We start from the raw sequence: 25,619 nt of genomic DNA on the forward strand, positions 1-25,619 counted from the left end.
CCTAGAAGGGAGGTTGGAAGTAGATAATCTTTAATGTTCCTTCCAACCCAAACCATTCTAGGATTCTATAACAGAAAGGTTTCCAGTGTGCACAGAAAGAAACATACTGTTTTCTTTCTCTGCCAAACAAAATAAAGCTAGAGACAACAGCAAGGACAAATTAGAATTATATTAGTCAACTAAGGCCCAGTATAGTCCCCATCCATACTAGTGAAATTGAACTGCAAGTCTTCAGGACCTTTGAAGAGCCACATTTGTGCAACAAAGGGAATGCCCAAACCTCAGACAACAAACACCAAGCTATTTAATTTCAAAACTGAAGCCCTACATAAAAGCCATAAAACATATGTTGTTCGTGTGATCAGTGCAAAGAGCCATGTAGTTTTTTATTCTGCCTGTGTTCAGTATCATACTTTTTCTAAAAGCAGGCCATCTCAGGGTAGAAAAAAGGCCAGCATGCCTCAAACACCATTGACTGTGCAACCTCGGAAGCCTTCGCTTTTCTTCACCTTCTCCTTATAGCCACAGGTTTTGCAAAATATTTGAGGAAGTTACAAAGATTCCCAAATAGCACTTCAATGAGAAAACTCCTAAAAGACAATTAAAAAACCCAAACAATCCCACCGCCCCAAAAAAGCCAAAGTATCCATTTGCTGGTCACTGCGCATGACCAAGGTGGTGGAGTCATCATCCCTGGAATGGAAAGTGTTTAAGGAAAGACTGGATCTGGCTCTTAGTGCCATGGTCAAGTTGACATGGTGGTGTTCGGCCATAGCTTGGACTCGATGATCTCAATGGTCTCTTCCAACCTAACTGATGCACTGATGGATTCTGTAAAAATGCTTCCAGCTGAGGCAAGTGGCACACGCAGGGCTCTCCCTGACCTTGCCCGGAGCTGCTACTCTCAACTACATGAGGGCGAAGCTCTCCCACATCCCTCAGCGCCAGCCATCGCAGTTTCCGCCGGGACAAATAAACATTCCTAACAAACGGAGTTACCGGCCACACGCTCAGGGGCTCGCCGCGCCCCCGCACGGTGGACTACAACTCCCGGCATGCTCCGCTAACACTCCGCTCCAGAGCACGCCGGGAGCGGCACCACCCACCGGCCCACACGCACCGCAGCGCCCTGGCACTGCGCCGGGGGCGCACACGTGACTCGCACGCCGCGCTTCGATTGGACGAAAGAGCTGCCAGTCAACTGCCCAACGGCTGGCACCGGGCGCGACGTCTCCCCGAGCGCGAGGCCGTGCCGCTCCGATTGGCTACTCGGGGATGACCCGCCCCTTTTAAATACCTGTCGCTCCGTGACAGGCCGTCACCGGAGTTCCTGTTAGGAGGGCGCTACCGGAGGGGATCGGTCCCGCCCCCTCGCCTTCTCCTGGGAGCCCCGCCCTCCCCCGGTAGCTCCTCCCGCTCCAGAGGGGCGGCAATGTCAAACGGCCCGCTCGGGAGGGAGGGAGGACGGGAGACGCGATCCGCCCCTTTCCCTCCCGCCTGGATCCCGTCCGCAGCCCCCTCCAGGCAGAGCCCCCTCCCCACCCCGGCGCGGCCCCTCGGAGCCACGCGCGCGCCCCGGGCCGCCTCGAGCCCCGCCCCTCCGGCTCCTTGACCCCGCCCCCGTCCTGTCGATGGCCCCGCCCCCCGGGCTCGCGCGCGCCGCGCCGTGCTCCCCCCCGCCCCGGGGGACGGTGACGGCGGCGGCGGGAGGAGGAGGCAGCGGCAGAGCCCGGGCGCGCCAGGAGGCGGCGAGGAGTCAGCGAGGAGCGCCGAGCAAGAACGGGCGGGCTCCGCCCCGCCCCTTGCCGAGCCCCCCGCCCCCTGCCCTTCCTCCCTCCTCTCCTCCCCTCCTCCGCCTCCTCCTCCCCGCACGCGCCGGGCGGAGGGAGAGGCTGCGAGGGAGCCCCGGGTACAACATGGCGGAGCACTCGGCCCCCGACCACAAGCACAGACCCGCCGCCAACTCCGCGGCGCCGCTCCACAGCCGCGCCGGTGCGGCCGGCGGCCTGTCGGGGGGCCTATCGCAGCCGGCGGGCTGGCAGTCCCTGCTCTCCTTCACCATTCTCTTCCTGGCCTGGCTGGCTGGATTCAGCTCCCGGCTCTTCGCCGTCATCCGCTTCGAGAGCATCATCCACGAGTTCGACCCCTGGTCAGTCGCCGCCGCCGCCGGGCGGGACGGGGAGGCGGGAAAGCACCGCGCCATGAGCTGAGGCGGGGGAGACCCGCGGGTTCCCTCCGCCGTGGCCGCGGGGACGGCGGGAGGGCCCGGCCGCCCGCCCCCCGCTCCGCCACTCCGCGAAGTTGCGCCCCTGCCTGTTCCCCGGAGGGAGCCGGCAGCCGCGGCCGCCCCGGGAGCCGAGGAGGGAGGCAAGGACAGAGAGAGAGGGAGGCGGTGCAGACGGGACACGCTGTGGCAGGTCGGAGGGAGCGTGAGGGGTCGCCACGGCAGCGCGGGAGAAGGGAAGCGCCGGGGGCGAGCGGCGGTGCCGAGCGCTGGGGTGTCCCCTGCGGCGGAGACCTCGGGAACAGGGCGGCGGCAGTTCCTCTGCATCCCTTAGAGTTGCGGCAGGACTCTCCGGAGGGCACGGGGAAAGAAAGTTGTGGCGCTGGCAGGAAATCGGGAGTCGGGCAGGAGTCAGGGGCTGGTAGCGAAACAGTTGTGCCAGGCGTGACCCGCGCCCCGGTCCGGGTTCCGCTGTCGCGGCGGCGGTCCCGTGTGTGCGGTGCGGCTTCCCGAAGTGGTCTTTACTGGAGTCCTTGTCGGCCGGGGAGGGAGCAGGGTGAGGAATGCGCTGAAGGAAGTAATCTTCATAAAAGTGACTTGAGGGATTACAGCGAAATGGGTGACATTGATTTACTGCCAGGTGTTTCGTAGCTGCGTTTCTGAGCCCAAGGACTTTCGCTGTTTCCCACACCTCTTGATTTTTCCTAAGATTGCTTTCCCTCCTGTAGAAGCCGTCTGTTCTTTTTCCGTCTTGGAGGGGACCGAAACCATTTTATGGATGAGATCAAGAAATGTTGCACTCGTTCCTTGCAGCAAGGCGAAGTGAAAGATGACAAGACTTGTGGGGCAGGGTTGTTGTAATGCAAAAACGTGACAATGAATTTTTATATTACCGGTTAATTAATCCTGGGAATCCGTGGGGTTTTTAGAACTTTAAGTAGGGTAAGTGGCAGATGACTTTAAAATAGTGAATTGTCAGATTTTAATTTAAAATTTTATGTCTTGGGTCTCACTGTGAATTGCACGAAGGAAGGAGACGCTTCGTTTGGAAATGCATGCTAGATATTCTGTGTTAAATTACATCTAAAATTGTTGCTGAAATTGTACTTCTCTGTGAAGCATGCACTCCACTTTGATACTTTCAAAAGCACAACTTCCTCTTTTCTAGTTGGCTTTCCCCCCTCACTACTCTCCCCCCAGTTTGCAAATGTAATCCATTCACAAATCATGGCTCAGAATAGTGGATAGAGAACAAGGAATAGCTTTGTTTTTAAATGCTGTGTGAAGTAATAAACCTTTGTGATGTGAAAGCCAAGTATCTCAAAATATCTTCAAAATGTCAAGTAATTGCCCATGATATAAGTGTTTTTCTGCAAACACAAATGAATGGAGGGAGTGCAGACTTCCAGTTAATAAAGTTAAGAATGAGGGAGAGCGTAGTTTAAACACATCTACAGTGAGACTATGAACTTGAGCTTGTATCCTGTGGAGTAGTTATCTTCTAATCTAAATTTAAGCAAAGGCTTTCATTTCTATTACGGAGGAAACTTTTAAGCATGCAACCTACATTTTTATGCCAATTTTATCTGATTTTTATAATAAAGACTCATCCTTGTTGGATAAACAAAAATTTTATAGTGCTGAGTTGTGTAACTTCTTACTGAAGCCCTGAAGGACACTAAAATGGTGCTGTGGGAGTTAAGTTCATAGTAATGATCTAGCTGTAAAGATAAACTCCTGTTGAAAGCAATGTGTAAATTGATGCAAAGTCATCTTCCTGAGTACACAAACAGAAGGCATTGCTGCCTGTGCTGCTGGATGTACCCTTGTTAATTAGGGAATAGATGAAGTTGACAAAACTCATTGATTTTAATGCAGGTCTGTGAGAAGCAGTTGAAATGTCAAGAATCATGCCAGTGTCGTGTTGCTGCATGCCAGAAATGGTAGAGGCAATGCACTTAAGTTAATTAGTAGGAAAGAGAACGTAAAATGGTAGAAACTGAGTGAAAACAAAGGGCTTTCTCTATTGCAACAGCAAAATTGTTGGAAAGAGTAAAAAATGATGTTGCTCTCTTAAACAGTGTGGAGTAGCTAGGTGGGAATGGTTTTTCATAGTTGCAAGTGTTTTACAAGTCTGAATATAATATGGGAAAGGAGCTTATGAAAAGACTAGTAGCAGTGCTTTGTTTCTAATTTTTTTTAAACCACTTCTTTAGCAGCTTCTCCAGGTAAACTGGATTTTTTGTTTTTTTCAGGACAGTGGTTGTAGACTTTGCTGTGGAACAGTTTGATATTTTTCTCAATTCTTTCGGCTTTTCCTGTCAAGCTTGCATAGGATATCTTTCAGTGTGTTGTGAAGTCAGTCACCTATTCTCTAGTATTTGTTTTGTGCTCCAGAGAGGAAACTGAAGTATATCTGATAAAATGAGGAGCATTAAGCAAATCGTTTATTCTTTTGAATTGAAAAATATCGTTGCCTCTAAGGTGTAGAAAGCTTTCCCATTTACTCGGGAATCCAGTTTCCTGGTATGGACATATGAAACAATCAAGGGTGGGAAGAAAGGCAGAATTGCCTTGGGTTTTCTACATATTAATTGAATAAAATACCACTTTTTTTTCCCCCCCTAACATCCCTTTTGAGCTGCCTTTCTGACAGTAAAATTAGGTTTTGATTTGGCATAGAAAGGAGATTTGCTGCTTTTGTAAAATCATCCACTGAGATTCACTTGTGTTGGCATTTCTTCCAGAAGTGACCCAAATGTAGTATGATAGGCCAAGGCAGTAGAGAGAGGGTGGTGTTTGGTTTTTGATCTTCATTGAAATACAATGCCAGTGCAAGGTAAAACTAAACTGGTATTTTGAGGTCACTGTGCTGTCAGTTAAGAACTTGTGACCTGTACATTATGACTAGGTTTACTGGGTTTGTTTTTTTTTTTTTCCACACTGACTACCTATTTTGTGCAACTTTTTGATTTATTTCTCATGTCATGTTTACTTTCCATACTTGAGCTGGTCCAGAGGCTTTGAGAAATATGTATACTTCTTGGCAGCTTCTAGGTCAGGTGAGCTGATTCATGAAGTGAGGCAACACTGACATTAAGATGTGCCATTGACAGGCCTCCAGCATTTAATTCCAGGATTTCATTCTAAGGCCAAGAACTTGAAACATGGATAGTGATGGTACATTGGAAGGGACAGATTTCATGTCTGAAATCTGGTTCATCTATTGGCTGGTTTGGCAGCTGGGTCAACCGAGAGCTTAATTGTGGTGCTGTGTACACATAAGTACAGGGTGAAAGCTGCACATGAAAGTACAACAGCAGATTTAACTCATTTGTCAGGTGAGAGCATTCTTACTGTCAGATGTTGCCTTAAATGTCAACCTGGCTGCAGACCCAAGGCAACCAAAATCATGGGGCTCTTGAACAGAGACTATTTCTAATCACTGGTTTTCTAAAGTACAGCATGTCCAGATGCTATTTCTTTTGGCTGCTTGCATCATATATGTGTGTGTGTGTGTATATATATATGTATAAAAATAATCTGTATGTGTGCATATGTATACATATAAGATAGATAGATACATATAGCAAAACTTGTTGCATTCTGATACTGCTACCAAGTGAAATGATAACAACTTTTGGTACTTCAGTTGTCTTCAGGGAGTACTATCAAAATAGTACATTCAGTTTGTACAGTTCTTACCATTAAGTCACACGTGTGAGAACTGTATCTGAATCATTAATCATATTCCATGACATGAGATCAAACTTCTCTTTCCCCTGAGAATTTTAACATCTTGCTAAAAGCCAGATTAATACCAGTTACCTTAGTGAAAGCTTTCTTAGGCTGGAATACCAAAGCTCATATGTGTGAGCATGAGACGCTCTCCCTACCAGTTTGCACGTGCAAGATGATGCACCAGTGCAGGCTTTGTCATTTCCATTTGCCTACCTTTTCCTGCTGGGAATGTTGTCTTCTGCATCCCTGCCAGCTCTTGGAACACTACCACAATCTCATATACATTTTTGGGCTCTTCCAAACCAGCAGCATTGATCACTCAAACCACTGGCTTTTTACCTGCCATTAGGGGTGACCATTGTTTATTGCACCTCGCTCTGAGGTAACATAATTGTCCTGGTAGCAAATATGGCTTATAGCTATAATAGCAATCCACTTTCTCATCATTGATACCATAATCTAGTGTTAATGGGGTTTGGTGAATGGGGATGAGCTGGTGAAAATAAACCTAAGGTCAGTGTCATTGCTTGAGTTTCAGAGACAGGCAGGTTAAAGGAAGTTGATATTTTTATCTCGGGCACTGTCAAATATACAGGTTTTGCTGTATTCAAATCATATTTGCCAGATGGATCCTTGAGCTGTTGTAAACTTGTTTCATTAATGAAAACATAATTTAGCATCTATAAATATGACATGAAACCTTCCTTAAAAGTCAAAATGTGACTGAAGTGAACATAAAAAGTGGTGTATGGATCGATCATTGGTGGTTGTGGGTTTGTGCTGTAGTTACCTGATCTGATAGTTGACTTCTGGAGTAGTTCTCTTCTGTTGCCCATGATGCAGTCCAGTTTTTTTCTTCTTGCTTGCTATAAAGCAGTCATAGTAAATTCAGTGAGGTAAATTATTGAAATGCTATAACATTTTAGTTTCCCGAGCTGGTTTGCCACCAGTTTTTATATTATAGTTTAATCTCTTATTTTTGAAGAAGAATAAGAACATTGGGAAGGAATGTAAATAGTGACTGGTGTTAGGGGATAAACTGGGATTGAGTGACAGAGGGAAGGCGTATACAAATAAAACCAGAGTATATCAAGACACTGGAGCAACAGGTGATGAAAGAAGAGGTGAATAAGAGCATGTTAAGTTGGTGGTCATAAGGAGAGATGAAAAAATTGCGTAAAGAGGACAGTGTCGATAATATCAATTACCACTGCCCACCCAGGCAATTCATCTGGCCACTGCTTCCCTGCTAGTGCCTCTTGCTGGGAAAATAGACAGCAGATTGTGTACTAAATGTATTCTTGAGAGTTGACAGCCACTTTGGTCTCCAAACTGGATCTGTCTTTCTGGAGCCTTTCAACCCATCACACAGTCCTGTTCAAGTGAAGTACATAAATGTGGATCTGTATAGGAAACATTTCTCACAGACTTTAGGGTTTTTTCCCAAAACAATTCCTTTTGTTTATAATCTTAGACAACTTCCAGACCTCAGGAAATAATTTGATTCCAATTCAGTTTGAATATAATCACTTTGAATTAATTTTGAGATGTTGCAAATTTCATGAGATTCATATTAAAAACTTACGACATGTTCTTCATTCACAAGTGTTTTGGTCCTGTGAAGTGGGAAGTACTCTATTTCTATTTTTTTTAAATATAGTTTTTAGTATTATATTTACTGTTAACATTTGAATGTTTTTTTATACTCTACTAATATTAATAATTTTAACAGAATTTCAGGTAGCTCAAACTCATTTCTGCCATTTTATTGTTTTAGGAAAAATATTCTTGCATAGAGTCCCAATCTGATCAGTGGGGCCTGTGTGCTCATGAAAGGAAAGGTTAGAGATTTTTATGTGAGAATAGTCTTCCAGGCTTCACCACCACACCACCACCTACCCTTTAATGAGGAGGATCCAAATCAGGCATCTTTTTGATCACTTCTATTGCAGTATGACATGGATTGAGAAACTCTGTTAGCACAAGTTAGCCTGACTTTTGGGGTTTCTCAATTGTAAGGTATTGTTGACCTACTTGGAAGGAGCTATTTTGAAGCTTTTTTGAAAAGTAAATTTTTCTGTAAGGTTGATATGGTGGTAAAGTCAAGATGATATGTACTTGACTGTACTAGACTTCTCTACTGCTTGTGAAATTGCAAAAATAGGCAAATATTAGAAATGCAATGGAAGGAGGATAATTTGGTAAAAGAACATTGGACAGAGTTGAAGGCATAGCAGAAACTGCTTTGTGAGTGGGGAGACCTCAGGCTAGATTTGTTCAGTTGGAGTGATGCAGCTGAAAAACAGTTCACTGTGTGGCCTCATAAAATAGCAGTCATGCAAGAATCAAATCCCTGCTCTGTATCTACTATTGTCTACTACCATCTTTACTTTGCACATAGTGCTTCTTTACTCACTTGCACTACTTGTAATTGGGGTGAACACCTCATCAGATTTCATGTGGGTGCAGTAATGGGGTTATGCATGATAGGTAGGAGGGGCAGTGTTCATAAAACACATGCAGAGTATGGTTGAGTACAGACACTCCCTACAGACTTCTTGGAGAAAACATATGAGGTGAGATAGAATGCTTGCAAAGTGTTGACCCGTTTATTGATTTATGGATAGCAGAATGAAACATGAAAAAGAAAGCATATCCAAATGTTTTATGTAGGCTGAGTCAACTGAACCATCAAGTTTAGCTTTTAATGCCGTGATTTTTTTTTATGGTCTTCAGCAAACACTCACAAACACTTGACTAACTAGAGCAAATGCTATGATTAAAATCCTTGAATGGACTTTTTTTTTGGCAGATATCCTATTACTCAAACAGCTTAATATATTCAGTTTTTAAAACAGAAACTTGATTTGATTACATAGGGTTAGAGTGGTTTATAAAGGTTAGCTTTACTTCCTATCATAACTCTTTCTAATAGTCTCTAGTTTTGGCAGCCTGTAATCCTAATACTCACGTTTTTGAATCTGTCTCATGTTGAACTGATGTGGGAAGGGGAGAATCAAAATTTTGGCCTGTATAGTTAGCAAGAAAATTCAAAATCCTGTAGGAACTAATAGGTTTTAAATGGATTGACCAAGTTTAGGAGGTGTCTTTGCTGTTCTGTAAGAATCTCAGTTAATTTAGTTGGGTTATTTTCCATTTAATGTCTAACTGTGCATGTGTTGCAGAGTTTCCTCCTGAATTTTTAAAAATTCCATTCTTGAAAGTCCTTTGTGATACATTTGTACTGACATTTAGGGCTACTCCTGAGGGCTTCTTTCTACTTAAGAAAGCTATTAAAGCTGCTACTTTTGGGGCCTGTGGAGCCTGCACCCTGTAGCAGGATGTGTGACAATGTTTTTATTATTATTAACTCCTTTAGCAAAACTTCTTGGAGCTATCAGTCTTGCTACTTGCTTGGAGAGCAAAGTGAACATAGGACATGTATTGCTATAGCCTTTTTATGGTATGTCCAGCACATAGACTTCATTTCCGGCCCCATAGCTGAGCAGAGTTTGTGGTCTTCATCTGAGCTGTTGCTGGGAATCAAACTGAGCTGTTCATAATGTGGGTAGCTGCTAGGTCTGGACTGGAGAGGTACCATGAAATTGATCCTAATGCTGCACCACACCTTACATAAGTTGAAGCAGCCTGGGGAATGAATTTAAGGATATAGATACAAACAAAATAGATCAGCTTCTGTATTTCCCAACTTACTGCTGCTTTCCCAGGGTAAAAGCTCCTTTGGCATTTTAGAGAATTAAATACTTGCTGTACTTCAGAAGTTCTTGCTATTATGTGAGGCAATATTCCTGTGCTTTAGAAAAAGAAATGGTCTGTTTTAAACAAGGAATAACTGAGTATTTGTACATGAGTGCTTTAAGAGCAGGAAATGGTATTTTAAATGTCTGTCTGCTGTGCGGGACCCAAGCCCAGTATGAAGTGTTACTTTTTCAGAGCCCATCTAACATAAATAACTATAAATGATAATTTCTTCCGGGTATTACAATGCTTATCATGCAATTTTCTGTGACAGTCAAATTATGGGTTATGTTAGTTTGTTAGGTAAAAGAGCATGTTCAAGTTCTCTTCAGCTGATAATCCATGAGGAATTGCAAAACACCTTTTCAAAACTTCCCCCACTTAAACAAACAAATTCCTTGGGAAACTACATTGCAGTGGGGGGTGGGAGTTTGGCTTGATTATTGATTTTTGATGGTTTTCTTAGTGGGATAACTATTTTCTTCCGGACTGTTTTACAAAGTATTATTTACATTTATTTAAAATAGTGGCTCACTGTATGGATGGGCACTCTATATCCTATTGGTTTAATATGAATTTTGCAGAAGGGATTTATTATGGATTTTGCAGAAGGAAGGAATATGTAATTATGTAATTTTAAAATGTTCTAGGGCATGTGACTACATTTTTTCAGTTCTTTGCTTTCTTTTTTCAGTCTCTGTATTCTCTTTTTTGTAATTATTATGCATAAATGATAGCCAACTTCTTTAAATTCAAGAAGTGTGATTTTTATTTATTTTTATTTCTATCTTCACAATGGATTGATACGTTAAGAAAGTGTAGTCATGGAAAGTACCTCTTTGAGGATGCAGCTGATTGAGAGAAACACATTTAATAGAATATATGTGTGCTATAGCCAGAGGATTCGAAAATAGAGTGATGCAGAAGCAAAACATAACAAAACAAGCCTTCCTGTCCTGAGTACTTACCCAACTTTACATATCTATCTATCTGTCTCTCTACACAGTCTATTGCATACATTGAATGTGCTAACTCCTTGTTCTAAACTTAGCCCAAACAGAATTTGTAAGTTCAGTTAAATAACTTAGAATTTCATAGATATTTTTAAAACATTTATATTGAAAAAGGTGATTTCATGGTTGAAATATTTGATTTGGGTATTAAAGGTCCTTTAAACATCTTTAATTCTTTCTCTGGTAATAGATAAAATGCCTTAAAGTTGCAATTCTACTAATTTAGAAAGTCTGCAAAACAAAATTGGAGCTTTGGCATTGTATCAGTGGTAACAATGACAGTAAATGGATGTCTCTTCGACTCAGTGTTGCAGAATGAAAGTCATGAAAGCCAGTGCAGTGTTTGAGTTTTCCAAGAAGCTGTGTAATGCTACTGTGTTTCGACTTCTATCTTACTCAGGTGACTAGAATGATTCACCTATTGTCAGATGTCTGAAGTAACAGTTGAAAAGCTATTGCATGTGTCTCACAATTAATTTTACTCTGTAGCAGTTTTAATTTTTCATTCGCCAAATAGAAAATGGATCTTGACACTGGAGAGACTACCTTAAACATTAGCAACAGTATCTTAATTTGTGATGTCTCACGTCAGCTAGTAATGACAACTGTACTTATGCTCTTCTGGCTAAATGGGAGCCAAGGAATTTTTAGTGTTTTAATTTTATATTCCACCTTTACTTCACCAACATTAGCCCCAGCCTCCCACAATAAAGCCCAGGTTTTGCTTGGCACAAGCTTGTATTATGTGTTTTGTGTGAAATGTGTCATGCTTGTAATTGTTCCATCACTGAATTTTATTTTCTGGCTTTTGCTTTTGTAAGTCAGCTTCAGGGTTCTTTTTTCTTTATGCTTCCATTGCACTCTGGTTTCAACAAAACATTCTTAGCTGTGCACATCATGGTTTTGCTTTGTGACGAGTGTGTTCCACACGGTGCCATCTGCTGTATTCTTTCAGGGCTACCTTCAAGAAGAAAATTCACAGAACAGCGCATTTGTGGAGAGAGAGTTGAGAGGGCATATGGTCTGGTGGGGATTGGAGCATGAAAGGTCCTGGAACAGACCAGCTTAATTCATGTTTGGAGAGCAAGGAGAGAGAATATTTAGGATTATGTGACCTAAGAACTATTCCTTGAGAACTTACACCAGGTCCTTCCCAACAACTCTCACATACCCCTGCAGTACACAACTTCTCAACCCCACCTGAACTGAAACTGAACCTCTTGCTTTAGCCTCCTCCTTTCCCCATTTTCATGGGCAGCCACACATTCATTTTATGTCAGTGGGGCAGCAGCAAAAGGATGCACTTTGATTTAATAAAATGGCTTTAGAAATGAAATTATCCTTTTAATGTTCTAAGACAGAGGGGCTGTAGCTACCAAACTGGATATTCCAATGTAGCTGGCTGGTCAGAGGTGGTTTGCTTTTGAAAGGGCATGTTCCTGGACATAGGATAGAGGAGGCAATGGTGGGTGTAGTCTGAATATTTCTGTACTAACATTTGTGACAGCTTCAAAGCATATGTGTGTAATAGCAAGCCTAGCTCATGGTTAAAGTGTTCCCCCACCTTTACATTTTAAGGTCATTTCTAAGCATTCATGGGATTTTACTAAAATGACAGAGGAGCACAGTGAAATAGCTCAATATCTATGGTGGAGTAAGACTGAGCAATACTGGAAGTTTTATCACATAATGAGAAAATAAACATGTAACTTCAGTTTCTCATTGTTCATGGGAGTAATTTAATATTAATTATAAATACTGTCTTAAATGCTGAGCTCTGCTGTCATCACAGTACACATAATCTTTAGCATTTCTGTGGAATACCTAAAAAGCAATTAACATTTTGTTATTACACTTGTGTTTCTTGTGCATAGTCTTTAAAGAAACACTGGTAACCATTAAGTACAATTCTTAACAGGTTACATTAAATTCAGTGAAAACTTTGAGTTTCTTTGTAATTCAGACTTACTTGAAGCAGTATGAAAGATATAAAATAGGAGTAGTTCATAACTCACTTTAAATTCTGCTTGCCATACTTATTTGAGACTAAATCAGACACTGAAAGTATCTGAATGCAAAATATGCATTCAGATACTTTCAGCATCTGATTTATTAGAAAGATAAACTCCACTCTGTATTATGAGGAAGGATGAAGGCCACTTTCAATTTTCAGCTACTTTCCTGGTCTTTGTTTATTTTATTGGTGACATCCTATTCCCACACTAATTTGCTCCAGTGTGAGAATATACAGTCACTTTGCAAGCATCTGGAACTCTTTATGTCCTTAGCTAGGGACCATAATCCCTTCTGTTGGACTGTATTAATAGATGTGCATACTTTTAACCTGCTTCAGAATAAATTCAGTTAAAATAATTGAGCTCATATAATCATTTAAGTTGAAAAAGACCTCTTTGAGCAATGGGTCCAACCATTAACCCAGCACTAGCATGTCCCACCTCTTTTAAACACTTCAAGCGTTGGTGAGACAACCACTTCCCGGGCAGCCTGTTCCAATGCTTAACAACCGTTTCAGTCAAGAATTTTTTCCAAATACCTAATCTAAAGCTCCTCTGGTGCAACTTGACGCTTCTTCTTGTCATCTTACTTGTTACCTGGGAGAAGAGGCTGATCCCCACCTGGCTACAACCTCTCCATAAGCCTCTTTTTCTCCAGGCTGAACAAACCCAGCTCTTTCAGCTGATACTCATAGGACTTGTGCTTCAGGCTCTTCACCATCTTCACTGCCCTTCTCTGGACTCACTTTAGCACATCAGTGTTCTTTTTTGTCTCAAAACTGAACACAGGATTTGACACGTGGCCTGACCAGTGCTGAGCAGAGGGGGACAATCACTGTCCTGGTGCTGCTGGCCACACTACTGCTGGTACAGGCCAGGATACCATTGGCCTTCTTGGCCACCTGGGCACAGACTGGCTCATGTTAGCTGGTGTTGAACCAGGCCTTTTTCCGCCATTGAACTTTCCAGCCACTCTTCTCCAAGCCTTCAGTGTTCAGTGGGGTTGTTGTGGTCCAAGTGCAGGACCCAGCACTTCACCTTGTTGAACCTCATAGAAGTGGCCTTGGCCCATCATTCCAGCCTGTCCAGATCCCTCTGCAGAGCCTTCCTGCCATGCAGCAGATCAACACTCCCACCCAACATCTGCAAACTGACTGAGGGTGCACTCAATCCCTCATCCAGATAAGTGATAAAGAAATTAAACTGGCCTGGCCCCAACACTGGCCTGATCCCTGGGGAGCACTGTTTGTGACCAGCTACCAGCTGGATGCAACTCCATTCACCACTACTCTTCGGGCTTGGCCATCCAGACAGTTGTTTTCCCAGCAAAGAGTGTCCAAGCCATGAGCAGCCAATTTCTCCAGAATGCTATGGTAATGGTGTCAAAGGCTGCAGTAGAGTCTTGATAAACAACATCCACAGTCTTTCCCTCATCCACTAAGTGTCACCTTGTCATAGGAGGAGATCAAGTTGGTCAAGAGGTACCTGCCCCTCATCCTGACTGGGCCTGATGCCCTGGTTGTCCTGTATGTGCTGCATGATTGTGCTCAAGATGATCTACTCCATAACTTTCCCTGGCACTAAGGTGAGGTTGACAGGCCCAGAGTTTCCTGGATCCTCCTTCACACCCTTCTTGTAGGTGGACATCACGTTTGCTGGCTTTGGTCTACCAGGAGCTCTCTGGTTAGTCAGGACTGCTGGGAAATGATTGAAAATAGCTTAGTGAACACTTCTGTCAGCTCCCTCAGTACCTTTGGGTGGACCCCATATAGCTTCATGTGTGTTTGAGTGGTGCAGTAGGTTGTTGACCATTTCCCCTTGGAGTATGGGGGCTTCATTCTGCTACTCATCCCAGTCTTCCAGCTCAGGGAGCAGGGTGCTCAAACAACAGCTGGTCTTACTGAAAAAGACAGAGGCAAAGAAGCATTCGGTACTTCATCCTTTGTCACCGTTTCCTTTCACATCCAACAAAGCCTGGAGGTTCTCCTTAGCCCTCCCTTTGTTGCTGCTGTATTTATAGAAACATTTTTTGTTGTCTTTTATGGTGTCTTTAGAGTGGTTTGCTTTTTAGCTGTGATTTAAGCTAATTTGTCCGATTTGTGGACAGAAGTGGATTAGGAGCGCTTCCGCACTCCTTCTAGCTAGCAAAGGTTAGTTGAAGGATAACTGCCACAGTTAAATTTGCATGTGTAATTTAGTACAAGGCATCCTAGAGTTGGGAATACTTTTTATTTTCCCTTACGCCTTTCCATTTTGGGCTTTATTCATGCATTTTTCTTTTCAGCTTTTTTGTTTAGGGCATAATTAGATCTGTCTCTAGGTTTTTGTAAACCCTGTGTGTATCGTTTGGTTTGTTCTGCAGGTAGTTCTATCTATATACGTACATACCCACAGGTGAAAATTGATTGGTTCTACAGTCCTTGGGAAAGCAATGTTTGTGTCTATTTATGCCAGGTTACTGAAGGGTTAAATAGAATTTGAGCAGACATACTCAAGTTAGATAGAGTTAGGTCTTTAACCTGGTGTTAATCACAGGGCAGAAGTCCTTCAAGTTACACTGTGTCTTTTCTGCTCTGATGACGCTTTCTATTATCCACTCTGAAACAATTTTTTATTTTTTCAGCAGTTATTGTACCAAAAAGTCAGTAAGTCAATACAGCAACAGATGGAGTTCAACAGGTGCACTATGAGAGATCCAGATTCTTGGACTAAGCATGATCTACCTACAGAGAAACCAATGGAAAGAAAGTATAGTCAGAATTTGGGCAAGGTAGACCGACCTAGATGCAGGAGGAAGAATAGCAGATGCATTAAGAAATGTACTAAACACCAAATATGTAAGGACTTTTTGATGAAAAGCTACGTTATTTTGACTTGCTAAACTGACTTAGATGTGCAGCCACAACACTGTAGATGCTTTTAATACCTGAAAGCTAAATAACCTTACGTTGCCATAATTTGTACGAAGTGGTTTGGTGTCTGAATCTGGCTGGATTTACCCTTTGTCATGTTACAAAGAAGTTCAAGTAACAGACTCTTGGCTATTGAGGATTGTACAAAATAATATCTGCTAAAGCTCTTCTACAGTGCTATAACTGTTTAAATGTTCTGCTAGAAATAAGATTGTCACTGCTTAAATATCATCTGTGATGTGAGGGATCTGGAGCCTTTCTAAGGGTCCTGTTATACTTTTTACCATGTATTGTATTTCATAGGGTAAGAGCAGTCTGCCAGGCCATCTTGCATCCAGACTGATTTCTTAAATTTCACTTAATGGGGAGTGAAGTTGGTTCAAATGTGTTTTGGATGTAGCTGGTACTTTCTCGATTGCCACAGCATTGTAGCATATAGGTGACTTATATAATAGAGATGAAGACTGAGCCATGTGCTTCCAAGAAGTTAAAATATAATTAAAGTACCTGCAAGGAACAGTAAATTTCCTTTTTTATACTCTGTATTTCAGACTATTACAAAAGATATTATTCGCTTCTGCACATATATTTGATCTTGCTACAAGATAGCAGGTATTTTTGGGATCAGTTTAATAGGAGTAAAGTGTAGTTATTTAGGTGTTACAGGTTGCTTTTCTATACTAGGAGACGGTGAAAAAAGTGGCTTGGAGCTAGCTGTCCTCTGTTCCCTGTTACTTCTTATGAAGCAGTCATGTTCACCTCACTGATTTTTAGTACCAGATTTTTCACAAAAAGGATATTTTGCTCTTAAAATATATTGTTCAGCTAATAGCCTTTTAATTCCTTCCTGCCAAGCAGATCCTCATGTATCAGCCTTTAACTTAGAAGACCTTGGAGTTAAGCTGTCTCCATCATGTTTGAAACAAGTACAGCACAAATTTGATCCGGAAAAACACCTTCTTGGAACATATTCTTGAATTTGGTGCAGAGCCTTCACAGTTGAAGCATACAAGGCTTATTGTGCCACAGAGTAGACCAAGAGCATTCAAAAAGAAACAAACATAGCACTATAGGGTTTTTTGAGTGGTAGTTGATACTGTATTGAGGAGAGAATTGATGCCTCTCAAGAAGCTGATGCTATCAGAAGGTACAGAACCAACATTGTCATCAATTTGGATGCCAATTGTAGTGTGGTATCTGGGGTAAAGTGTATGTCCATCCATAAAAAAGAAAACAAGCATTCCATTTTTGCCTGTAAAAATTTCAAATTATTCTGTTTCCATCTTGTCTTTGAAACCTCTTGGGAATTTTGACTGTCCCAAGAAAACTATCATCATCACTTTCTTCTTAGGTCTAAAATGTTGTTACATGTTATGAATGGCAGAATTCACTGGCAAAGCCTTTTAATATTGGTAAAACCAATGTTTTTCATTATAATTTGCCTTGAGATATGGAATAGTTCAAAAGCAAGACAGAGAAAAAGTAATAAAAAACCTAATAGGCATCAGGGGAAGTGTCTGAAGTTGTAGACAGATATACGCCCACTACAGTGGTGATGGGAAGCATATCGTGGTTTCAGATGGTGGTATATTGTGTGAAAAAATACAAATTGTGATCATGGAGTGCTCTCAAAAGCTCACAGTTTCTTAGCAAAAATACTGGAGGTGTCCTGGGTTCTCTGAAGAAGCTGACTGACTGTATGCTCCCTGTAGAATTTTTTTATCATTAAGGTACTGGCAGCATGCAGTTCCTGATTTTAGCACTTGCTAAGCGTAACATCCTATTGCAGGCAGGGAAAATACCATGCCAAGTAGTGGCAGTAGGAAGACTGTAATCCTTCTTAAACACATTGGGGACATTCTGATATTCTTAATGGTAATTTTTAATGGTTATTCTATAAACATTCTGGTATTCTTCAGGATTTCCATTGAGCTTAGTTGAATGTTGGGCCTGAAAAAATGTGTGCCATGCTGATTGTGTCATCCACCTTTTTTTTCTGACTTGGCTTTCTCCTGGTTTACCTTCAGGGATTATTCTAAAGATATTACAAAAAGGAGGAGTTTTGTTTCTCAGCTGGATTCCAGGGACAGAAATTTCTTCCTCAGACTCAAAATTTCCATCGTTTTTGAAGTTAGGTGGCCACATCACTGCAGAACTTCCTGCTATTTTGTTACATCATCATTCTTAGTAAGCTTAGTATAACAAGGGAACCTTTGCCACATTTTTCTGAGTGGGTGAAATAAGAAATCAGAAGCAGGTCCATGACCAACTTTGAACCTGAGGAAACTCAGAATGGCAGTACTGCTGCCAATTCTTTTTTCTAAGGTTGGTGATTGACAGTCAGATTGAAGGACATGTATTTCTCTTTTTAAATAGCCTTACTTGCATCAAAACCCTGACAGAACATTTGAGCCTCTCTAAGTGTAGGGCAGTCTCAGTACCCATCACAAATATTTGATATTATCTCAGAATGCTAAGAGTAATTACATATCTAGATATTTTGATATTAAAATGTAAAGACTAAGCAATCAAAATCACATATTTAGCCTCCTAAAACCATCAGAATTAGGATGATATTAAACTCTGCATCAGTCAAAGCTTTTATTTTTTCTTTCTAGTGGACTTGTCTTAATAATCATCTTTCAATCAAGTTTAGCATGAACTGGGCAAACCTGTTCTGTGTCCCTTGTGAAAGACGGGGTAGAGTTTGTGTGCTCATGACTCCCTGGGTGATTGTTGTCTGGTGAGGTACAGAAGCTTGAGTGTGCAAAGTGATAACAGTTTCCCCATAAAGCCATGGTAGGTGTCTATCCAGAGAAATTCCAGAAAAAAAAATTTGCGGTCACATAAAGAGTTAAAAAAAATATATATATATAGTGTACTAATTAATTATATAATGTATGTATTAGACTTAGGACCTAATAAAACCATTCCACTGAAATGAATGCAAGTTAAACAGAAAGGAATGTGAGATTTTTCTGAAATAAAATTGCCTGGTGGGTCTTCCATTTTGCAGAGTTGTCAGTTTTGGCTCAGGTAAACAGAGGACCACCCTCTGTCTCATGGGTTCTTACACATGAGAGAGGTAGAGCTTGGTGTATGTTTTCTTCAGTCTTATTGTGAGGTCTAACACCTTAGGTTTGGGTTGTGGGCACTAGGAAAGGCTCTTTACATGTCATAAGTACTTTTTCCTGTAGGTATTGCTGCTCCAAAGTTCTAATCTGATTATTTGAAAATGGGTTAAATGTCCACAGATACTTACCAAGGTTATAAATGCAACACAAATAAAAATTTTCCTGATGAGAAAGACTTCCTTAGTGCCTAGAATTCATTATGTGATTGATTGGTTCTACACTTTCATTTTAAAAACCAGAACTCAGTGTGTTAATTGCTCATTTGCAGATACAGAGCTCAGAATGAGACTTGCAGGATCTTGTGCTTGTAGTGTAGTCTGTGGGCAAGCAGGTGTTTTAAAATTTAATTTGGAATACTGTATACATGTTTCTTTGTTTCAATGGAAGTTACTGAAGTTTCTCATTAGATTTTCCATAAAGTATTGCTGAATGTATTCTTCCTTTGGATGCAAAGAATATGTCGGATATGGAGTCAATCTGCAACTATCTTTTTCAAGAATCTACACTTGCCATCTCTAATTAGATTCTGTATGGCCAAATTGATTCTGTAATCTACATTTGCATTAAAAACTGACTCCTAGAATTACTCCTATAGCTTGTAATGTTCACAGTTTGCATCTTCTCATTTTTCTGAGTTTGCAGATGTGAAAATTTTGTGCATCTGCAGCTGAAGACTTTTAAAGCACAGAAGCCTTTATAATTGAAGGCTTAGAAATTTTTCAACAGATTCTGCTTGTAAGGAGATTACATATTCTCAGATGGCTGTAAAATACTGGATAAAAAGTCTAGATGATGGGGCACTAATAGCATGAAATTGATTGGGGTTTAGAGAGTCACCATTCCCACAAGAAGAAACACACTGATCTTGCACTCTCTTGATCGAGAGGTTAAATGAATTCCATTGCTGTCAGTGTAATTTGCCTTAAGTGTTGTTAAGATGTGGATGAAGTAACTTCACTGCCATACATGTGCTATTCTTTTCTATATGTTCTTATTTCTCAGTAGGCTGAATCTTATTTTAATACTCACCTTAAATAGTATTTTGTCAAGGAAATACTAAACCTAGGAACGTCAAAGACGTCTCTTTATAAATTTAGCAGTAATTGTTGCTGTGAAGTGCTGGAGAATTCTGTAGCTCCTGGATAGAGAGTGATTGCTGTGACTAGCATTAAGTAATTATCCTACAATATTGCCTTGTGTCATCAAAAAAGCAGTTCATAGCAAGGAATAAAAATCAAACCTAAGCATGAACAGATAGTTAAGATTATGTATTAACAGTGCATAATATATATGTGAAAACTTCACAGGTTTTGCTTTGCGAGTTGCCTAGTTAAGCTTTCTAAATTAATGTTGCTACTAAAAAAAAGATTATGCTTCTGTTTCAGTTATTTTGCAGTTGCTGCTTATACTGTGTTCTGTGTTAAAATATATGAAATGAGAACCGTATTTTTTAACTTACCTCCAGTTGTCTACTGAACCAACTGTAATGTAGGTATCTCCAACAGTGCCATGAAATTCATGGTACCATACACAGAGCAATTAGGTGATTATTAGAGCACCCCCCAAAGGTTCAAACTACAATACCAGCCTAGTTGGGTGGTTGGGACTTTGAATTCTGAAATGTACGAAGACTTTGGATTGTTTATTCCTTTAAAGCTTAGCTTGGAGGAGGAAATAGTTCAAACTACAAACATGACAGAAAGAGGCAAGGAGAACAGCAGAGCATCACTTTTCCTCCTAGAATGTCAACTGAAATAAGTCAGTGTTTCCTGGTGTCAGGCCCTTAGCTGAATCTTAGCAAGTGTGTATCTTCACAGCATGGACTGAGAACTTGAATATTTAACTCAGGTTTTCTAGCTAAGTATTTAATTAAAATGTGCTTCACATAATTTTGTTCTTTATTCTTCTCAGGTCTGTTTCAAATCAACTTGCCTCAAGGGGGTGATGGAGGATGAGAGGGAATCTAGGGAAATGGGTAATCTGTTTCCATACCTCAAGATCAGATGGATGTGAGGGTTGAGGGTGGCAGAAAAGGGATCCTGTCCTTCACTCTGGTTCTGTCACATCGTGCTGTATACTGTTTAGTCAGTGCAACAGCAGTGTACTTCAGTTCTAGTGTCTCCTTGGATAAGATGGAGTACGTCAGAAGGAGGGCTGGATAAAAACCCTAAATACCACCTCTTCTGGCTGCTGCTGCAAGTGGAAGAACTGGGGCAGGCAGTGACCTGACATGCAACCCCTACCCAGTACTGGCTGTTCTTGCCTCTGTTCTGATTCCTTTCTCAGCTGCAGCCCCTGAATCTTCCAGATGCAGGTGTAGGCAAAGATGGCAGTTTTTCTAATATTTTCCATGGCTGTTTTACACCCCTATGAAACTTACAGGTAGTTGGAGGTACTGTGATAGCATTGCAGTAGAAATACAATACTACTGTGCTGCATTTTAAGCAGGGTTTGAAAAGTACCAAGATAGTTAGGAGGTGTGACTGGTTTGTGATGCTCGCTGTTTGTTAACTGCGCTCTTCATTCTAGCTTAAAGGGAAACAATTTCACAAGGTTCAGGCTTGTCCCTAAAAAGTGCTGTGAAGGACTAAGTGGTATCAGAGCCTAATACTGGCATCATTGTATGATTGCCAAACTAGACTTTTGTCTGGTGCACAGCCCATTGCTGCCACTTTGTCCATGCCTGAAGCTGGCTTTGATAGGCAACATCATAGCAACCTTTTCCTGATGAGTGTATATGTTTATGTTGACATTTTAACTTATTTTTGTTTGCAGGTAACTTAGTGGGAGGTGAAGTGAGCACTTGTTATTTTTTAAGTCAAAGTGACATGCTGAATTAAGTTTCTAAATACTTTTTTTTTTTTTTTAGTTTTTGTGTCTAGAAGGTTGTTTCTTGTTCTCACAGGTCTTCTGACAATACACTGTAGTACTGTCAGTAATTTCTGCTGCAAAGATATGCCCAACTGTCACTGCATGCTTTCATTTGTGGCAAAAGAATCACTTTTTTGAAAGAAGGACTAATAGATTTGTGTCTGTCTAAGAGTATATTAGGAGGGAAGATTAAATTCTTACCTCTGAAGTGGTAGAAGTAAAATGCTGTTACATTGCATTTCAATTCTGAGTAGTAATTCGTTCTTATTAAGGACTTAATGGGATGCTGGCAGAACTCAAGACAGTTGTTCGCATCCTTCTGAAGTCAGTTACGAAGCTTTGCTAATTGGAAACATGAGGAGAATGTCAATATGTATTCTTCTTGCCTATTTGGTTTGTTAGCTAATCTTCTGATGCTGTAAAAGTAAACATTAGTCATTCTTTTGTGGCCTCTGTGAGTTTGAGTCATGATTTTAAAATTCGAAAGTAATTTGTGTTAGTAAACATCTTTCTTGTTCCCTTTTTGAAGTTCTAGGATAACAACATTTGGTGGGTTTTCAGTGTTTTCAGTCCTGTCTGTAGCTGGGTGGATTCTGTGTGTCCTGTGCAATATGAAGCTCCTGATTTGTTACCATACTGTAGGCACTTGACACTAAACAAATTAACATCAGACCTTGCTATCCTAAGATAAGAGGCTAATTTTACAGGTACAGCATTTCAGAAATCACATTAGGGTTGACAGTTCAGAACTGGAGAATTAATTAATATTTAAAAATCTAGTCAAATGGGAATAGTTGTAGGCTTATTAGAAACCAATGTCACATTGCTGTTTGAATCAAAGATTTCTAGGTCAGAATGACTGATGTTCATGTGAATTTTCTTATATAAACATGACTAATGACTTCTGAAAGTCCACAGTTTTATCAGTTAATGTATCTTATATAAATGCTTATTTAACAGATGTAAGAGAGTCTTCCTGCAAGTACTTCACTCTGTTATTTACTTATTTTTAATATCATTTGACTAATGCTGTGATAGTTCAGACACTTGAAGCATGCCTATTTGCTGACATCTGAACCTGAATTTCAGTTCTTTTTGTTCTTCCACTGTCTAGATGAAGAATCTGCTCATGACCTCAATGTGGCTTTATTTCAGATACTACTTGTACTGATTAAACAATTAGGAACTTGATGGGGTTTGCAGTCTTAAGTGACCTTAGCTTTATTCTGTGAAAATTAATTGGTTCAAAGTAAAACAGTGATATTTTGGGAATCCTAGATATGCAAAAGAATTTTATTTCGTTGTAAATTTTTTGTCAGAAGGGATGCATATTTCTGATATAAGGGGATTCTTCCATAAAATAGATAAAAAGAAAAACACACACAGTCTTTTCTAGGCTTGAATTCTAGCAGTGTCTTTGGAAGTCTTTCATGGTGGTTTGCCCATCTAACCTTTTGTCTGTTGTAGTATTCCATTTAGTCACCTGAATTTCTGCTTAACTAATGACTAAAATCTTTAATACTTCTTTAACTAAGGAATGTCACATGGTTAACTGAAATTCAATTAGAATATCTATTAGAAGGGTTGACTTTGTGAATATTGCTTGTTATAGAAGCTGTGTTCACCCAGGCTATTCCTTACCTAAACCTTGCCTACAAAGCTTCATATTCTCAATATCTGTAGCCTTTTTAGTTTGGCCTTTGAATGAATGATCATGAAAGAGTTGCTGGTTTAGGATGATATGCACTATAGTGTTTCTTGCAACCTGATACCTAATTTCAAGAACTAATAGACATTTTAACAGTTTAAAAGTTTTGTTATCAGATGTTTGAGATATTTTGTGCCAGGAAGGTGGAAGATAAATGCCTTAATAGCAGTCTGTTAGTATTTTTAATGGTTTTTTTACAGTGTGGAAGGCTGAACTGAAGGTGTACATGAGAGACCTTCTGTTGTACAAGAAATTCTCTGCATCAGAGAATGTACAAACTTTGAAGATGAAAGTTCATCTACAGAGGTTCTCATTGTGTAAATTCTTACTGATTGAGAGAAGGCCGTTAGTTTGATAGTGTGAACAAACAGACTGATTCCTGTTGCCTGTTATTGAATGAGTCACCTGGCAATTTTACATGAAATAGGGCAGCAGCACATGTAGCTACCCTGTCTCAGAAGGGGAGTCTTGCCTTGACTGTATTTGAAAATGAGTAGTTTTAGAAAGGAATAACAAAAATAACCAGAGTCTTTATCAGAGTGAAAGAAAACTTTTTTATGTTTATACACAAAAACAAACTCACTGGAAACTGTAAACTGGTGTCTGTGGTATATGCACTGACTGTAGAAGTGAAGAAAATACAGTGGTTAGTAGCTGAGAATGTAGTAATTTATTTGAAAACTCTGCAGATTTAGAGAGGACCATTGTAGTTACATAGTAAAAATCAAGAGCTTTATCATCTCATTTATCTTACTCTTCTGTTTCTTTCTAGGTTTAACTATAGATCAACACATCATCTTGCATCTCATGGGTTTTATGAATTTTTAAATTGGTTTGATGAAAGAGCATGGTATCCACTAGGAAGAATAGTAGGTGGAACTGTAAGTATTGTAATAATAAATTTATTAAAATAAAATCAATTTAATAAGTAAAAATAATTAAAGTTGACTTTTCAGGAAGTTTTTTGAACTTTCAGTACAAATTTGATGTTGACAAAAGGAGAGTCTGAATAAAATATGCTTTTAATTGTCAAATTGCTGCAGAGGGAATATCGAGATGATTTTAATTTTTAGCTGCAGAAACATGTAAGCCAACATGCCTTAGTCTTTATCCAATAGCACAATGTGACCAAGAAATACAGAACTTCCTTACATATGAAATTCTAATAAGTAGCAAATAAGGGTATTGTGGCTTCTGTAATTCTAGTATATGAAATCAAAACAGGAAAAACATTTAAAAAAATGTTAACAATCATTACCTAAATCTCTTAAGGTACAAGTCTTAATCAAATTACGCATGCTGAGTAGACTTCATGTATGTATGGAAAAAAATTAGGATTTCACTGAGAGAAGACCTTGTGAAATTAGATCAGTGTGGCACCTGTACGAAGCATCAGGACTAGTTAAGACTGGTATCAATGCAAGTTACAAGACAGGAAAGGTGTACAAAACAATGTTATCAAATCAGAATGCAAGTATCATTCATTGGAATAGCTTTAGTAACACTAAATAATGCAGCTGCGTGTTTCTTAATGGGTGGAAGTTCATTAAAGCTTTTTAATGCTAGTATATACCACTTAAAGGCATTTGCAAGTTTTTTGTAGCAGTTAGATCATGATTTATTTTAGTATCTTAGAGATACTGGACACTCTTTATGCAACATGTAAGTGCATGTTTTCCATACCTGTCTCATACAAAATAAAACATCTTAAGAAAAAGAATTGAAATATATGCAGGGGAATGTTCAGTCATCTGTTAATTTAATTTCGTACAATGTCCTGCTTAGTTTTTGAAAGAAATTAAGGAGGTGAAATACATACTAACTTTTCTAGGATGTATTGATTTTTCATCAGGATGTTGAAAATGTGGGAATACATCTAGATGTTGATAAATGTGGGACGGTAGAATTCCTATTAAGAATAATCTAAAGTTCTCCAATATTCTATGGTGGATTAAATAGATTCGTGTAAGTCTATGATACCTTTCCTGGAGCACATCTTAATTAAAATTTAACAGGACTGTGTTTTAATCCTTCATATTCAAAGATGTCTACAGATACCTTGCAAAAATGTAGTATTCAACTGACTGACCATCAACTTTTCATCTTTAAAAAATTTAATCCTACTGAAGCACACTTTCTCGCCCTGTTGGTACCAAAAAGTGAAAGAATAGCATGGTATATTTTAAAGGAAAATGGATATGACTGGGAAATTTTGGGTTTCTTCTTGATGTCTTAGGTTTTG

General features: G+C 40.3%; 1 protein-coding gene across 1 annotated transcript in view; it reads left to right on the forward strand.

The window, feature by feature from the left end:
* The first annotated feature begins 1,561 nt into the window (after positions 1-1,561).
* STT3B (STT3 oligosaccharyltransferase complex catalytic subunit B) overlaps positions 1,562-25,619 on the forward strand; it is a 51,253-nt gene continuing 27,195 nt past the window's right edge. The window contains exons 1-2 of the mRNA XM_053939924.1: positions 1,562-2,149; positions 24,150-24,258. Of these exons, the coding sequence (XP_053795899.1) occupies positions 1,632-2,149; positions 24,150-24,258 (627 nt within the window). The 5' untranslated portion in view covers positions 1,562-1,631. The remainder of the gene's footprint in view (positions 2,150-24,149; positions 24,259-25,619) is intronic.

This window comes from Vidua chalybeata, chromosome 1 (genome assembly GCF_026979565.1).
Source record: "Vidua chalybeata isolate OUT-0048 chromosome 1, bVidCha1 merged haplotype, whole genome shotgun sequence".
NCBI lineage: Eukaryota > Metazoa > Chordata > Aves > Passeriformes > Viduidae > Vidua > Vidua chalybeata.